This window comes from Calypte anna, chromosome Z (assembly GCF_003957555.1).
Source record: "Calypte anna isolate BGI_N300 chromosome Z, bCalAnn1_v1.p, whole genome shotgun sequence".
Classification (NCBI taxonomy): Eukaryota; Metazoa; Chordata; class Aves; order Apodiformes; family Trochilidae; genus Calypte; species Calypte anna.
In genome coordinates, this window is record NC_044274.1 from 35683742 (window position 1) to 35701484 (window position 17743).

Here is a 17743-nt window from a genome sequence, read left to right on the forward strand (position 1 = left end):
CCCACGTTGGTGCCGGAGGTGGCGATTGGACGTCGGCGTCTGCGGCCTCCCTCCCGCGAGGCGGCGTGGCGGGGCCGGGCGGGTGGTTTGCTGAGCGGAGTGTGAAACCGCGTGCTAATGTAAGCGGGGCGGGCGGGCGGGAGAACTCGCGCGTCCCGCTCCGCCTGGGCCGCGCACTCGTCCCGCCGCGCCGCCTCGGCCGCCCCGGTCCCTCGGCCGCCGCGGAAGGGAGGGGAGGGGGGGTGAAGCGAAAGGGCCCCCGGGGGCTTCTCCGGCCGCTCGGGTCCGGATTTTTCAGCCGGAGAGAACTTTGTATCCCCGGCCGGCGAGGAGCGGTGGGGCGGCGAGCAGGAGAGGGAGGATGACGATGCTGCCGCGATGTTTTGCGCTTGGGGGGCTCTTGTGAGACGCGCAGCTTCCCGATGCGCTCCCGCCCGGAGGAGGCTGCAACCAAACTGTGGCACGAAAGAGCTTCCAGTCTGATTTAGCCGAGAGATACGGACGATTTCGTCTTTTTTGAAACATTTTTTTTCCGTGTGTGTTGTGTTTTTATGGGTTTCGGTTGGTTGGTTGGTGGGTTTTTTTCCCCCGACCCGACGGGGCAGGCGGCTTGGCTGGTCGGGCCAGCGGGCAGTTTGAGAGGTTTTGTTTTCCTTTTGTCCGAGGAACCTTTCTGCAACTAACGGAAGAGTCTCCGCTGCCTGTGTGGTTCCCCCTATGCCCTCCTGCGTTTCGTGCATGTGCTACTGGAGCTGCTCCGATCGGGGCCGGCTGTGCGGATTCCCCCCCCTCCTCACCCCCCGCCCCTTCATTCTCCTCCCGCCTTCTTCTCTTGTTCTTCGCTCCGTGTCTTGCCGATGACCTGGCCCCTCCGCCGACGCTCGGGAGCTGCGCAGCCCTCCCTGAAGACTTTCTTTCGCCCCCCGGGCTTACGACGGTCCCGCTGCTGACACCGCGTCCCGCTCTCTCGGCTGGATTTTCCCCTCTAGGCAAGAGGCAGAAGTGGGGAGAGGAGTCGGCTCCGCCCGGGGTTTCCGGCCTTACGATTGCATCGGCAACTTGAGAGCCCTAGAGGGGGATTATTCGCGGCCGCGCCTCGCGCTCTTCCCCCTCTCTCCCCCCCAAATACTCCCATCGGGTCTCGTCCCGTCCCGCCGCGCCCGGGCGCCCTGGGCGCCTCCGAAGGAGCGCGGACCGGTGGTGAACGTCCCGAGCGCGGTCCGCCCGCCTGTCCCGGGCACCCCCAGCTCTCCCCGGCACAGCAGCAACAAAGGACTCCGCTGTCGGAGGATGTCCCCGCAGCGGGGGCACTGAGCCGCGCCTCGGCCCCGCTCCTGCCCTCGGCGGCGGAGGGAAAGCAGCCGACGGGTGTCGTCGCTCCTGGCCCCTCGGCGCCCCGAGTGTGAAGCCGGGACAGGGCGAGGGGCTCTCTGCGAGAACCGCGCTGCGACGGAGCTCCGCCGAGGCCGGAGCCATGTTCCCTCAGAGCCGGCACCCCGTAAGTAAAGCCCGAGTCGCCGCTCCGCAGGGGTGGGGGTGGGGGCTGGGCGCTCCGGGCGGCACCCACGGCTCCTCCACTCGGCTGAATGGGGGAAGCGGGCGGGCGCTTTCTCAAGTTCTCCCCCCGGGAGGAGCGGCCCATCCTGCCTGCCGGCGCAGCCCGGGAGGGAACGTGCACCCTTCCCTCTTCCGACCCCTTTTGTTTCGTGGGATACTTCATTGCCATGGGAATGACGGCCGGGGGGTCGCCGCCGCCGCGTCGGGCAGCGTCCCCTTCCACGCGGAGCGCGGCGTCCGGGCCGGGGTAGGTCGTGCCCCCGAGGCGGGAGTCGACAGGGAGGAGTCGGCACGCCCCGCTTTTAGGTAGACAGCGGCGGCTGGAGCGGGTGGGTCGGGGCCGGAGTGCGATCAGCCTCGCCCCTCGCAGATGAGGGACGGGAAGGTGGGTAACAAGTGCGCAGCCCCTCGGGGCAGGGGCGGGCCGGGCCGGGCCGGGCTGGGCTAAACTAGGCTAGGCGCTCCCTACTTGCCGATATCCCCGCTGCCCGGCTGTGGCGGGCAGTGCCGCCCCAGCTCCCCGCGACGTGGGGCGGCTGCACTGTGTCTGAACGTGCCTCTCTCTCCCGTGCCGGCTGCCGCCGCACCAGACCCCGCACCAGGCTGCGGGCCAGCCTTTCAAATTCACCATCCCGGAGTCGCTGGATCGCATCAAGGAGGAGTTCCAGTTCCTCCAGGCGCAGTACCACAGGTGAGCGCCGGCGGGCCACCTCGGGGCCGGGGGTCGTTGCCCCGTCCCCGGCCAGGCGCGGGGGGCTGCACTGAACGGCGGCGTCCAGGCGGTGGCGTGCGGCATCGAGGCTGAGCCCCGCCGCGGAACCCGGCCGGCTTAGTACGGGGCAGCACGGGCAGCGCCGGACCCCATCCCCCTTGGCGGGGGATGCGCGGAGGACGGAGCACGCAGAAGGAAGCAGCCCTGCTCCGTGCGGGTCCTCCTGCCTATGTGCACCTGCGGGTGGCAGTGTCGAAGCCGGAGCGGCTCGGCAGTTGTATGCATTAAAAAAAAAAAAAAAAAAAAAACCAAAAAACCCACCCCAGTTCAACTTTATTAGGTGTCCTTACGCGGAGGATTTTTTAACATGATACCGAGAAAAGACCTGCGCAAATTCTGTAGCACAAAACGCAGGGAGGCTAGTTGTCACTCTGTCATGTCATTTGCATTTGGTTAGTGTAATATTCACGTGCCGTGCTTAAAGAGCAAAAAGGATTTTTAAAACGCACACAGGTTTCGGAGTACTAACACAAACTTGACGTGAACGTTACTGAAGCTGCGGCGTGCGTTTCCATTGATAATGCCGCCCCTCAGACGTTCTTGTTGCGTTTGTGTTTTCTGCAAAGATTTGCGTTATGGGTTCTTGTCTACACAGGACTACTGGTGTTAAGGGGCCTTCATCTTCCTTAACTTTGTACTTAAGTTTCAGCTGCCAGATCTGGATAGCTATAAAAGGTTTTCAGGTTTCCCAGTTCCAAGTCTTGGTTTTGATTAGGCTTCCTCTTTCCTACCGACGGTACAGTAGTTGTACAACCACCAATCTAAAATCATTAACTTCTTGATGCCATTTATTACTTCAGAACTATAAATATTTGTATTGCAGCTACAAGTGAGAAATGCTGGTTTACATACTAACTGTTCCGTATGACGTCCTTAAAAAAAAACAAATCAACAAAACCAAAACAACAAAAAACATCAGTTTGCCGGAGAACAAAGGGAATGTGGAAGCACCTCTCAATGAAAGTAGTCAAAATTATACCACTTCTAGAGAAATGCAAGTGCCAAATGCAAAATGTTTTCATTTACAAAAACAGAAAACAAACTTCCTAGTAAATGATAGGCAAAGTTTGCTATGGGCAAGTTAATAGTAGTTAGAGCGTACTTCAGGTTCAGAATTACAGACATACTCTCAATTCTTAAAGTTAGTGATGTTACCTGGCATTAATTTACAAAGTGTCATCTACAAGAAAATGCATCCATTTTACTATCAAGTGGCATGTCAAAGAGGAATTCAGATCTTGCAAGTTGTAGCACTTCATGGCAGTGCTTTGCAAAGGCATGAAGACTGGGTATGCTTGAATACTGGAGACAGTTATAATTTAATACAGCACCCATAAAATACCAGTTAAATTTACTTTTCAGCCCTTGTATGTAGGGTATGAATTAAGTTTTCTTTCTGCATTTGCATGTTAGTTTTTGAGGTTTTTTTTAATTAGCTGCTTCTGTCAAAATACATATTAAGTGGTTAGATGTCAGAAAAAATGACACAACAGTTACATTAAAGTGTGATCTATTTTGTAGCCTTAAATTGGAATGTGAGAAACTGGCAAGCGAAAAGACAGAAATGCAGAGGCACTATGTTATGGTAAGTTTACTTGGTTTTAATTTGTTTCAGCAAATACTCCTTGTACAATGTAAGCCGACATAAGAAAGTAATGTGTACTCCTTTATTTGCAGTACTATGAAATGTCCTATGGATTAAACATTGAAATGCATAAACAGGTAAGGCATTTTGTTTTCTAAACCACAGAATCTGCAGTCTCTCTACTGTATTCAAGTGTAGTCATTCTTTTTATATTTGGATGACTGTGTTATATGTCTGAATCAATAGGCTGATTTGTAGCTGTGATAAGTATACCTTTGTCTACCTGCTGTCAAATGAGGTGTAGATTAGGTTGAGTGACAAACATTTCTTGTCATTGGTCCTGAAAGATGTTGGCAAAAATGGGAAAGTTCATGTGTCTAATTTCAAAAGCATAATTTGGTGCTTTACCTGGTTTTATTTTGGTAGTGGTAGAGTTTGATATGTAGAACTGGTGTTCCTCATGCATAAGGTATGTGATAGTTGCTCAAATCTTTGCCATTTAAAGGAATGAAAAGATTAGTGACTTGGAAAGATCTAGTTATAACTATGAGCTTGCAAGTTCCCATAAAATTCACACTTATGGCCACTGTAATGGTGAATAAAAAGAGTATTGTACTGGAACAAGACACTAAGGACCTCATAAGAGAAGAAAAGCTAAATGATTGCTCAGCCCAGAGGACCCTTGATTGAGTAGTCATTGTCTGCCAAATAAAGCATTAGTGGCAGGGTGTAAGTATTCTGTAGATATGCTGACATACACTTTTTCATCAAGATGCTGGTACAATAAGTCTTTCAGAAATCGATGGCCTCTTAAAAAAAATTATCATTAGAAGAAGTTGCACAGTTGGACACATTTCAAAGTGCAACAATACAATTCTTTCTTGATGTGTATGTGCTATTTCATCTAAAACTCTTGTTTCATTAAATTAAAGAGCATGGCTGACCGGCTAGGGCACAGCGAAGAAATTGATTAGTTCAGGCTTTGGATTTTCAGTATATTCAAAGACATTCATTAAGCTAGTGGACTGCACAGTTGAATTTTGGTTTTGTAACTCTGAACTCTTTGATTATTTTGTTTGTTTGTTTTGTTTTCCCCTAAAAATATTATATTCAATAAGGGGATACTGTAATTCCATAATAACTTCCAGTCTGCAAAGCTGGGTATTCTCTTGGATTGTTTGAATTAAAAATGCCAGTAAAAGGAGAAACAATATGGCAGCCTTGGTTTTTTGCTTGGGTTTTTTGTTTGTTTGTTTGGTTGGTTTTTGTTTTTTCTTTTAATAGTGCACAGAATGGGTAGATGAAGTTACTAGAGCACTGCTTGACTTGGTTCTGTACTGTAGCTGCATTAGTCTTTTTGTGTTGTTGAAGAATGTTAGCTTTTCTGTGAGGTGACTTTTTTAGACTTTGTAATTTGGAGAGTTCTGTCTTGAATTCTTTTTTTCCTCTCCTAAACTTTCTGGCACACTGTAACCTGTGAGGAATCCATCATCTCTGCAGGTTCGTCGTTTGGTGTGGAATGGATGTTGTTTTCAAGAGATATTAAAAAAAAAAGAATGTGTGACTTGAGTAAATGTAGTAAAAATGAACTTAGCTTGCAAGATTAAAAAGACAGTTAGAACTGAGGTTTGCACTTTGACCTTAACATCTGTGTATTGCAAAGGCTTAATGTTTTTTAAGTACAGCAGCTATAACTACATACCAAGTAGGCAGTGATACTTCAGGAGGTTTTAAGAATCATGACACGATTCACTGTGTGGGTTCTAACTGGAGAGAGTAGAGCACACTTGCTCTGTGTGTGCTGTTAAAAAACAAGAGTAACCTTTTGAAGGAATAAATGCATTTCCCTGAGTGGGTCTCAGGTACTGTGCTTTTACATGTTAAGTAATTTTAATGTATATTAAAAGTTGCATCTTTATATTAAAAGCTCTCCATTTAGATGCCTGCAATGAGGATGGTAAATGGTGTTACAGTTCAGTATGTAGGTGGTCTTGGATGACAGGAAACCAACAAGCCAACAAACAAAAACTACCAGTGGCATTCGTCTGAATTTCCACTGCTGACGATAAGTTCTGAGGAGGCTTTTGGCAGATAGTAATCATAATTCTTATTAAAACTGGTGATGTCTAGCCCCAAGGGGGTGTAGCCAGGCTCAAATTGATGCTTTTTGCTGGCTGATCACCAGCATGGCCTAAGTGCTCATTATGTTGTAGAGAGGGCCTTTGGAGCTCTCATTACTTTTGAAAGAAATTCTCTCTAGGGGAAAACTGGGCATTAGCTAGACTCCTGACAGGCTGAAATTATTCCTGCTCCATGGCTTCTAACCAAATGCTAGCAAGGCATCATCAGGGGACACGAAAAATTGTCATTTCTGACAACATCTTTGTTACTGAAAAATGCAGTGATGGGGAAACTTTCCACTGAACAAGCTTTAACGTGTTTAAGGCCTGCCTCCTGTGTGGATGCTCGCTTACTCTGTGTGAAGCCCTTCTGAATGTTTGGGCTGTTGATTGAAAACCAAAAAAACCTACAGTGCAACAGTGTTTCTTCATGTGGTGTGTACCTCACTGTTCAGGCAAGGTCACTTGTATAAGAGGGAGCAGTTGAAGTTTTCTTGAGTATGAAAGGGTTGACTTCTTGTACTGATACAGTTGCATCAGCAGTTCCCTTTTCATTTAATTTAGTAACCTGTTGTGTTTTGAGTAAAACAAAGTTAGTCAGGACTTAAATGTCGCTACAAACAGACTTAATTGAGGTGAGATTTCCATACACAAACAGTTGTACTGCAGAGCTTTCCACTTCAATGCATTGCCTTTGAGTCCAGAAACAGCCATAGTAAGGCTTCCTTCACAGCTTCATCTTTGGCATTTTGCAGTGTTTAATTGCATCACTCTGTGCTTAAATCAAGGTACTGCTGCTGCGTGTAAACCTGCTGGCTAAGAAGTAGTTGGCACATTGTAGCTGGTGGTGTCGATTTTTATTTATTTATTTATTTATTTTATTTTTCTCCTCATTTCTCAGTGAGTTTTTAAATTACATATATTTTTAAGAATTTTAGGTCTTTGTTCTAAAGAGGATGATAGCGTGCAGATTTTATGGTGTTTTCAGATAAAATATTTTAAGGTGAACGGTTAAAATTTTTCGCATACCTGAAACAGAAATGGATATCTGAGGATAGCTTTAGGATAAATGCGCTTTGTTCAGATATTGGTTTTGTATGCATCAAGAAGACAGAATGAATAAGCACATTTTGTGTGATCTTAGGTTTTTCTTCTGTGTTTTGCTGTCCAAGTCAGATTTTCCCACTGTGACATCTGTGGCTGGCAAAGCAGATGCAGCACTCAGCACAGTGCTACAGTGCTGAGATGTAGCACTGATAGGGTGTTAAAATCCCACTGTACTTAAAGGGTTGCTGCCCTTGGCTATCAGAGCAGTGCCTCTCTCTTTTCACGAGATCTGTCTGTCATCTTATGTCATAAGTCAGAAGATAAGACTTCCTGTGTCTAGATTGTTTAGGTGCAAGATTAGCTTTTGTTCCATGGCATACAGCCAAAGAAAGAAAAATTTATCACTATATAAACGACTACAGTATGTGGGTTTCTGCTATCCCAAGGGTGACAGCTAGGTTTCCTTCTCTTTGGGTGGGTTGTTATGATCACTGTGACCTGCCTGGAGGTAGACCTGTCATTCACTGCCACGCCTCTTGTAGGAAAGTATATAAACTCCCAAACTGCATTATGTTAACCAGCTTACAAGAGTTAAATGTCTGCTTTAACTTGGACTGTTTTGTTGAATAATTTTTAATGCTTTATGGCAAAGGACAGAATTTCCTACTGATATCTCATTAGAATATCAGATTTCATGAGTGGGCTAAATAGAAGGGAATTAAAGAGCTTAGCTAGCTTGCTGCACCTCCTGAGCAGGATGGCTGTGCTGTTGAAAGAGATTTGAAGACAAATTAATTTTTTTTCTTCTTTTCCTACTTGCATTTTAATTATAGGAATGAAAAACTTAAGGTTTTGGTAGTTTGCAGTGAGTGTTTCATGAACATTTTATTATTGGCACTGTCACAAAAGATATGCAAGACTTTGTTTTATTGAACAAAAAAATGGTAGGGTTGATTTGGATATTTTTAACTCAAGAAGTTGTACCTATTCTGCAGATACTTGTTTTCTGAATAAGTGTGGTTGTGTCACCAGTGCACCCATTTTTCAAACCCAAATGGAGTTGTCAGTTTGACCAGAGGGAAAGGACCAGTGTAATGGCCTCAACTTTCTATACTTTTGAGCCACATTCAAGCTCACCAGCAGGGAGAGTGAAGGAATTACCTGACAGATTCAGGGCACCATGTGAAATACATCTCCATGTAACTTTTTGATAACCATATGGTCAGATACCATCTGATATGTCAACTCCATATGCAACTTAATCTAAAAGTGTGTCACAGTGGAAACTCTGTACATATGGTGTATGCATCTTAACATAACATCTTGCATTTTAGACCTGGTCTACCAGAGTTTGGGTTCCTGATGTTGAAGGGAGAGAGGAAACATATATTTCCCAGCCACACTGTTAAACTCCCCTTGAACTGCTGAAACTTCCGTTGTCAAATGTCCATTTTCTAACTTTATGGATTGGTTTAAATGGGCCAGAAAAGTGAGAAAAGTGTCCTGGTAGGACAAAAACTAAGAGGGAAGGTGCTCTATGAATGTGCAGTATACTTCTCTCACAACAGATTCCTTGGAAAAAGTCTTAACACTTTTCCTCCTTCTGTTTGTTGTTTTATAAAACCTAGCTGAGCATTTGGAATGGACTTCCCAGTGTTTGACACACCCTCATCATAAATAACTTTTTCCTTTGTGAACTGGGACTTTGTATTTCTGTACTTGTGACTATTGCCTGCCTTCTATTCTTCTGCTATACCCCTCTAAGAAGAGTCTGTCTTGGTCTTCTCCCGCATGACCTCTGTCAGCGATCAGCTCTCTTATCTAATTCATCCTCTTCTTGAAACTAAACAAACTGAACTTTTCCCTCCTATGTTGTGAGCTCTGTTTGCCTGATCATCCTCCTTGTGTCACTTCGGCTTGCTTCAGCTTGGCAACATCTTTCTTTTTTGCCAAACAAAGAGAACATAAATGGGAACAAGTTATTATAATCAGTCAGCTGGTTTCAGTCATACTACTGCATCCTAGTATGAGGTGTATCCTTCATCAGGACAAGGTTGTGGGGCTGATGTGTATTCAACTTGTCCTCCAGGACACCTGTGATCTCTTCTGAAAATCTTCTGTTTCCTCCCTGGTGCTGCTGTTGTGGATAGGAAGTTGTCCCAGGTGTTGGTCAAAAATAAACCTTTCTTTGCTTTGAACCTGGTTTCCACAATCTTGTTTGTTCTCGGAATAGGTACAAAGTCAATGCACTTAAAATTTTATATCTCTATCATAATATATCTCTGCTGACTCCTTTGCAGGTTGAGCAGTCCCAGCCTGCAGAATTGTGTAGCTTGCTTTGATTATTTTCCTTTCTTTTCCCACAAACATTTTTGGATTAAACTTAGCCTGTTGAAATGATGGGGACTAGAAATACGTGCAGTTTTCAGGGTGCGGGTAAACCAGAGATTTCTATTATTATGCAAATCTGTTTTCTGGATATTATTCTTGTTTTGTTTATTTTTCCCCTCCTTTCAATTTTTTTATGTTTTATTATGTAGTAAAGTTCCCAATATCTGATTTCTCATGTCTGCCATGAAATGCTAGACTGCTGGAGTCACATTCCACATTTGAGTTCTTGTTCATGAATGATGATTAGAAGCTCATGAGCCATCATTTTACAGTGAGGGTAGGGGTGGCTACTCCCAGTGTGCATAAATTTTATTTATATAGATTTATAAGGTGTCTTTGCAGTTCTTCAGTCACTGTTCTACTTTGAATTCTCTCATGGAGCAGGCTTTTTTACTTGCTTGTTGCCGTCTTTTCCAGGCTGCTCTACTGAACATGTTCATAAAACAGATTGCAGTAAAGGCCCCTGTGAAACTCCACTGGTCACCTGTTCATGGTATACCACTGGAGATGATCAAAGAGTGGGTTAGAGCTTTGTTGAAATAGAGTTTATTCTTAACTGAACTATAGTTTAAATCTGACCAGGTTTAAAAATTAGTTGTTTGGCATTGTCTCTTTCAAAAGAAAGCCTCATGATGCATGTACTTTGATATTTAAAAATGCAGCCCACCATGTTGCTGTGTCAAGGCTGGTACAAACCAATGTTGAATTGTCTTGCTTGGAACCATAAACACAGCATGTTTAAGTGAGGTTAAAATAGAAAAAGGTTTATAGCATTATTTCATAGGGTAGTAGTATTTTAACTTTGTAAGTGCTGAGCATTATTTTAGTTGTTTGCAAGCCTAGTTATACTTTCCAGTATGGGAAAAATAGTTCAGGAAATTATTCACTTTGGTATGTTTCACTGAACTTTTTGTAATGATAATAGTATTGTGTGGCTAATGCTAAATTGCACAGTGTTTAAGAAGAGACTGACCTTTAATTGGGCTGAGTTGCTCTCACCTTATCTTGTTGTTTGTCAGATCTGTGACTAACTTGGCACAGATAATTAAATTACAGACTAAAACTCTTTGAGGGGTTTTGGGTAAGCTTTGTGTCAGGCCTGCTTATCTGGAAATATTCTACTTCTTTAGTGATCTGAAGAGTTAACTATCCTTTTAGCTATGTGATAACAAAAGTGAAAACTGAAGTTAATCTCTGTTTTGGTGTAGGTTTTTGTTTTGTTAAGTTTTGTTGTTTTGGGGCTTTTTTTGATTCTGTTCCGTAGTAGGAAGGATGTTCTTTTTTTTCTGTTTAGTCTTCTTTTTACTCCTCTTGAAGGTTTTTGATGTTTGTGTAAACAGTTGGTCAAAGCAACTAACTTGTAAGGTGACCAGTCAGTGCATTGACAAGAACAGACACAATAGAAAACTGCACTAGAAGGCAAGCCGTTGGGATTTGCAGTAAATATATTACAGAACACAAGTGAATTGCCAATACTGCTTGTTTAGCAGTTTGCAAGGGCAATGGTAGTATGGATTTTTGAATTAGAAGGGAAGGACTGTTCTTTCTCTGTTGGAACATCTAGTTGATGGCTGAGGATAAAATTGATCTAGAGAACAAAATGCTGCTTTCTCTATTTGTGCCATTTAAAAGGCTTGTATGGATTAGCAAGCAGGACCAAAAAGATGGCTTTCAGTTTTGGAGAAAGGAGCAAGAATAGGTACGGTTGTTCAGCTGCATCTTGAATTAGTATTAAGTTTATGAAGAAACCTACTTTTGTTAGGTTAGTGAAAGGATAGGATACCTGAACCTGCTGGGGTTTTAGTGGAAATCTGCCTGTTTATGAAATTGTCCTTCAGTGTTCTAAAACCCCTGAATTCCTATCCTGTCTGCTTCATGGTGCGATGTTCTGAATTTTTTTTTAAACTTAACAGTTTGAATTAAATCCCTGTGGGGAGAGTATGCAGCGAATTTCTTGGGAAAAATAAGTAATAGGTCATTCTTTTGTGCTGTTGCCACTATAGTTTCCATTTAGAACAAACTATGAGTTTTTTTGTTTTGTTAAAAAACAAAACCAAAAAAACACAACCAAAAAACCAAACCACACTTTAAACTTTTATCACTCTCTTCATATGCAAGTTTGGGTGTGAAGTAATTCTGAATTTCTATTTTTGTATCTGGTTATAAGGTTTCCAGATATTACTTCACAGGCAGCTAGCTGTCTGTGGCCTCAAATGATGGACATAGATTGCAAGTTAAGCAAACACAGAATCTTTAAGTAACAAGACCTATGGGAAGTGTTTAGGTAGTTTCTTTAAACTGAAAAATGAAGTGTAGACTCATAGCACTAGAAAGGACCTAGTGCTTCCCTGTGTCCCAACAGGATCAGCTGTACCACTTTCTGGTAGTTTGCTTGTCTTTTCTGTTAGGAAAGTCTTCATAGTTAGTGGCAATTTGTGAGCTCTCCAGGTAGCAGAGTACTTTTAAAGTGCTTCTTCAGTTACAACTTGAATCTTTTTGTTTGTAGTTTCAGCTCTTTTCTGTGCACTTTCCTCATTCTGGATAGATAAAGCTGATCATTCCACTGCCTTGCAGAAGCATTTTGTATACCTCTGCAATCTAATGTTGATTCTCTGAATGTTGTTGTGCAGTTGAAGTACAGTGCCTGAGATAAGTGCAGTCCTCCAGGGGAGGAAATGCTGAGCTGAGTTGCATAGAAGGTTTACTTAGTGTATGGCTTACTGTGGTGGCAGCCTTTTTTACAACAGCATGCTTTTGACTTGTGTTAAACTTCTGATCTGCTGTGACCGAGAGATTCCTTCCTGGCCCATTATTTCCTTTTCCTTTATGTTCCTGCTTAGGCAAGCTATGGTCTTTTATCCCTATTTATCCCTATTCTTTTTCCTTTATAGTCCATTTTTCCATTCAGTGCAAAGTGAGTTCTGAAGCTATTCTCCAGCATATTCTGTCTTTCTCAGCTTGAAGCTCTCTTCAAATTAGGGATTAGGGCAAATGAAGAGATCTTTATGCTTGTTAGTGGGAACTACTGAAAAAATACTGGACCTATCATGCATGTAGAACTTCCTAATTTGCAGAAGAGAAGGATGTATTCATACATGGTTAAATCACCAAGCAATTTTGTACTTGTCCCCATGAAGTTTTAGTTGAGCTGTGCTTTTTGTGTTGCTCTGAATGTCAAATTCTTTGCAAAGACATTAATGTCTACCTCTCTGAGCCATAATTACATTACCATTTTGGACACTGAATAATTCAGGTATTGTTCACTGCTGAAAAATACTTCTGAGTTGTGATTTATGTCCATGTTTCACCTACATGTTTAGGGACAAGAGTTTTTTTTAATGCCCTAAACCTAGAAGAATTATAATTAAGCTGAAGTGTCCTTGGTCCTTAAATTTGCTATTTTCTGTCTGTAAGACACTGTCCTTTCATAGTTGCCGATCCCTTTGACATTTGCAGGTCTGCAAGGTGTCCACCAGCTGCTCAGTCTCATTAATGTGCTCTTTTTACTTCAAACCTAATGAATTTGAAGACATTTTACTTGGAATGCTTTGATCTGTTCCTTTCCTGTTCAAGCTGCAGTGTTGGCCTTATGAAACTAGTAATTTATATTTATTATGGGGTTATTAATGATTTTGCATAGCTAAGGTGGATACAAAAATACATAATGTTTTTTTGGCCTTCTTTGTGTCCTTTGACCATATCCTCACTTTTCTAATTCAGGTATTGAACCTTTTTTGTTGCTGTTGTTGTTATCCTCTGGCAATTTCAACCCACAGAGCAGTAGCTTTATCTATCTATCTCTTATTAGCGGCATGTGGTTACAAAAAGAGGTGCTTGTGCTGTGTGAATTTGTACTGCCTCATCTGACCTCCTTTCCACTTCCTGTATGTTTTGCTCATCTTCTTCTGTTGTCATATGTATTAACACACATCCTTGTTGCTTATGCTGTTTCATAAAGAAAATGTCAGGTCTCTGTAATGCCATTTTTTCTTCCTTCTCAGTAACAGGTCATGTAAAGATGATCTTACCAGTTGGCATTTGCTTTCCTCAAGTCTTACTGACTTTTTCATTCTTTCTTCCTGTCCCAATGATGGTAAACTGCAGTAATTGTCAGTCTCAGTCAGATTAGTTTCTGTTTGGAAAGATTCAATAACTTTTTCTTTCTTACACTGTACTTAGATGGTTTCTTTACTAATTTTTTTTCTACTGTGAGCATTAGAATATTGTAAGTGTTTGTGTGTTTATATATTTGCATACATAAAAAATAATAAGATTGGAAAGAAACTTAAATGACATGTGCCGAAACTTCTGTTGAAAGTGTGTGTGGTGAGCAATTCTGCTAGCTGCTAACAAGAGAGTTGTTAATTAACAACTTGTTGTTCATTAGCAAGTCGCCTGATGGCACCTGGCGCATTGATACAGACACCTTTTAAGACCTTAAATTGTTTCTCTAACTTGACAGATTTTTTTAATATGGTCTGGGAATATATTAAGTATTGTAAAATGGAATACATGTTAAATTGTAACATTTAAGATACAAAATTGCACACATCTTCATAAATTTAACTTAGCAGTTATTTCTGAAGTCCTGTTGAATGTAGCTTACTGAATTTTTCCCCCATATTTCACACTCTTGTCCTAGCAAGTCTTGTTTTTGTTGGATGATATGCCTACTGTTCTAATCAGGTCCAGATTGTAGTCATAGTCCTAGCTGAATGTTGGGAAAGATTGAATCCTGACAGTGAGCTTTGTTGTTAACTTGCATTCTGTAAACATAAATGCTTGGCTTGAGACACTTTATGCTGTGATTTTTAGAAACTGTGTGGTTTGAGGTACTTCTCAGGCTATGCAGGATCTCTGACTTCTACTGCCACCTCAGTAAAGTGGCTTAGTGTGCAATTTCTTTGAGGATGTATGCAGAGATTTGGATGTGGCTTGTAAAATAGGAATCAGTTTTAAAATAATGTCCTAAATTACATGAAAAGCCATTTACATCTGATAGGTATCTAGCAGTTACAGATAAGCTCCTCTTTTTGTGCCTACTTTCTTTTTATCTTTTTTTTATTTCCTCCTTGTTCTTGGGTAGTGTTGCTCAGTTGTCCAGAGTAAACTAAGCTCTTAATGTTCTTAAAAGTAAGAATACAAACTGCTGGATGATTTTATAGACTCTGGTTCTTCTAGAGCATCATAACAACACACAAGAGTACAGTCTTTTGGGAAGAGAGGGAATTCATCCATGTAAAACCTCTTAGTTTCCACGTAAAACCTCTACTCTCAGGGAGGTTTTCCTGGTATTCAGCTGGTTTGCTATCTGATGGATGCCTTTGGTCAGCCTATTTAACTTGTTGGTGTGGTGGCCTACTAGGCTGGCCCTTTCTCTCCTCCTTATAGTGATGTTTTCTGCTTGACCAGTCAGTTGAGATGTTGGACAGATGTCTCCAACCTGGCTCAAAAATGTGTGCCTTTGTAAGCGAAGTTGGCAAGACCTCTTCTGGATTGGAGTCAGCTTCTGACTTCCTCAGCACCTCATGGAATCTAAGTAAAAGTGGAAACTTTGCTGGAAAACAACTTTAAAGTAAAATAAAGCTTTGTTCTTACTTCAGAGATTTAAATACTTCTGTTTGTATTGAATGTTAGCTTATGCATGAAAACTTCTCTGTGGAACTAAAATTTGGGTAAACACACTTTCTGTTGTTGTGAGTACTTGACCAAGATGGGCTCAAGTTAGATTAAGGGAGAAATGTGATAACTGTCCTCTTTAGCCAAGTTTAAGAAGAGTCTTGACACAGTGAAGATATGTGAAAGGAGCACTTAGAGGTCCTGACAACAGCTTCTTTGTTGCCAGTTGGCTTTGGTTCAACAGGATTTATAGCTGCAAGTGGGATGGGCACTTGTGTACAGTGGTTCATTGAGAGCTACACAGCAGCCTCTCTCTATTATTACAGAAAGCATTGAAATTAGACATCTGAAATATATCCAGTCATTTCACTTTACAGCTGAATGAAGTCCAAATCTGTAGTAGATGTTTGGCAAATGTAGCTGTTGACTTGTACATCATATGTAGCTTATGCTTGCATTATTGTGACCTTTCTGTAATTTAAACTGTCATCTGAGAGGACTCAGATAAATGTACTTTAGGTACTGAATTAAAAAAAATACTAATTTCACTTTGGAAGCTTTCTAGCATTATGTAGCTTTATGATTCTAAGCTTTTATTCTGCTAATATTTCTGGTACTTCTTCCTCTCTCCACTCCCACTTACAATATGGTGTTGTTTTTGTTTTGGTTTTTTTTTTCATAGCTAAAGATTTTTTTATGCCAGTCTTCTGGGATTTTAATATAATTTTCTTGTGGGTGGCTCGCCTCGTAACTAAAATGAGTGGTACAAATGTGAGGCAGAGGAAAAGCTGTGTTTGTTAATGATACATCATGTTAAAGATACATCATGTTAAACTGACAGTTACGCCCAAAATACAGAGATAGTTCCTCTCTCTGAAATGAACACTACCCGTTGCTGCTTGTCAGATTGAATTTCATGTATCTTTTGTGAATAAACCTTCCCACTCCATCCTATTGGTGAGAATATCAGTAATGACAGTGTTTATGATTTAAAATAGAGCTTGAAGGCCAACTTCCACAGTTGTTGCAGGGTGGTTAAAATGGCACTAAAGAGGAGATGAATGTGGCTACTTGTGTGAGTCTTTTACTCGGGAGGCCTGTAAATTTGATTGGCTGCTGCAGTGCTAGCAGAATTACTCGATTTGAGAGCAATAGAAAGATAAGATATCCAATTACCCAAATGATTTGCAGGGTTAGCCAGCGTTGTCATGGAGATGCGAGTTGGAACAAATTAAATTTTGAGCAATAAAATAATCTTAAAGCACGTCTGGGAACAGGAATATTTGGCAGTGGCACTTACCTGAATTGAATCTTAGCTTGACACACTGTTGTTTGACATTGATATGCTGTGGGGGCCTAAACATTTAAATGGCATGTTGCCTTTATTTTTTCCATTTTGCAGCCATTGCCAAAACAGATTGTAGCTTATTAGTTTTAAATAAAAGGGCATCAATAATATATATGTATCTTGTTGCTCAATGTGGATTCAATAAAATCCATTGAATGATAGTCTTAATCATTTAATTTAAGGCGTTTGAATATTTAAATACTGGCATTTAATTATACCTTCAACTTCTGAATTCTAAGTGACAAATTTTAGCAAGTGTTTGAGTCTTTCTGTAGTAAAGTTCTAACCCAGCGTGTAGACAGCTAACCACAGTGAAATGTGTCTTTTTTTGCAATTGGTCTGTGAACGTGTACTTTTTGTTGTCCTAGAAGATCTCAATCACAAAAAGAATAATGGCTTCATCATTGTACATGTACTGCTTGTTTCAATGATTCTGCTGGAAAAATGAAAATCTGAATATATTTCGTTTAATGGGTACTAATCTTGGCTCAAGATGTAGAATTCAATTGATATCTGGTTTGCAACAGGGGTTAAAAAAATGGTGAAGCATGTCCATAAAGGGGGCTTTTATCCACATATCTGTTTGACAGATGGAGATGAAATTGGTCTGAGGTCAAGCCATTTGCAGCATTTTCATAGCCTTCAATTTTCTTCATATCCCATGATTCAGTAATGACCAAAAGTGCAACATTGACCTTTGTTCCCCAGTGGAATACTGTGTTACATACTGTAAATGGCAGGCAGTCCATTCTGTTCTTGCAGAAGGAGTTCAGTGTTTTGCTTGGCTTTCTACGTGTTGAAAGTGTAAGTGTGAGAGCACTTAAGAATTAATTTCTAAAGCTTTTGTGAATGTGATTTAACAGCATGGTCTTTTTTGTACATTAAGGGCTGATTCTCCGATTCTTCTGCTTTAAATGAGTGGATTGGGGCATGCTGGTTTTGGTGGTGTTACAACTTTGAGTTTTCTTACTTGTTTTTTAATTGTGTTATTCCTAAAAGCTGTCTTCTTTCCAACATAATGACAAAAGTGATTCTCATAATTGGGCTGAAATAACTGAAGAAAATAAAAATGTAATGAATGAGAATACATAAGCCAGTGGTAATAGATTGCTTTCAGGTACTGATCTACCTTAGTGATACAGAAAAGTGCAGTTTGCAAAAAAAGAGTTACAAGCTTTTGACTTAAAATGGACATTTTTGGCTGAGTATTTTTTTTATAGTTAGGTCTGGACAGCTTGGAGAAATAATAGAGCAGTTGTCACGATACAACTGATTGTTAAAAATAATGTGTCAAGTTTTAATTT

At 41.8% G+C, this 17743-nt stretch overlaps 1 protein-coding gene across 5 annotated transcripts in view; it reads left to right on the forward strand.

Moving 5' to 3' along the window:
- Positions 1-217: 217 nt before the first annotated feature.
- Positions 218-17743, forward strand: part of TLE1 (TLE family member 1, transcriptional corepressor) — a 69416-nt gene continuing 51890 nt past the window's right edge. For all 5 annotated transcript variants that reach the window (XM_030466882.1, XM_030466883.1, XM_030466884.1 and 2 more), the window contains exons 1-4: positions 218-1498; positions 2148-2248; positions 3851-3914; positions 4007-4051. In XM_030466882.1, coding sequence (XP_030322742.1) covers positions 1475-1498; positions 2148-2248; positions 3851-3914; positions 4007-4051 — 234 coding nt within the window. In that variant the 5' untranslated portion in view covers positions 218-1474. The remainder of the gene's footprint in view (positions 1499-2147; positions 2249-3850; positions 3915-4006; positions 4052-17743) is intronic.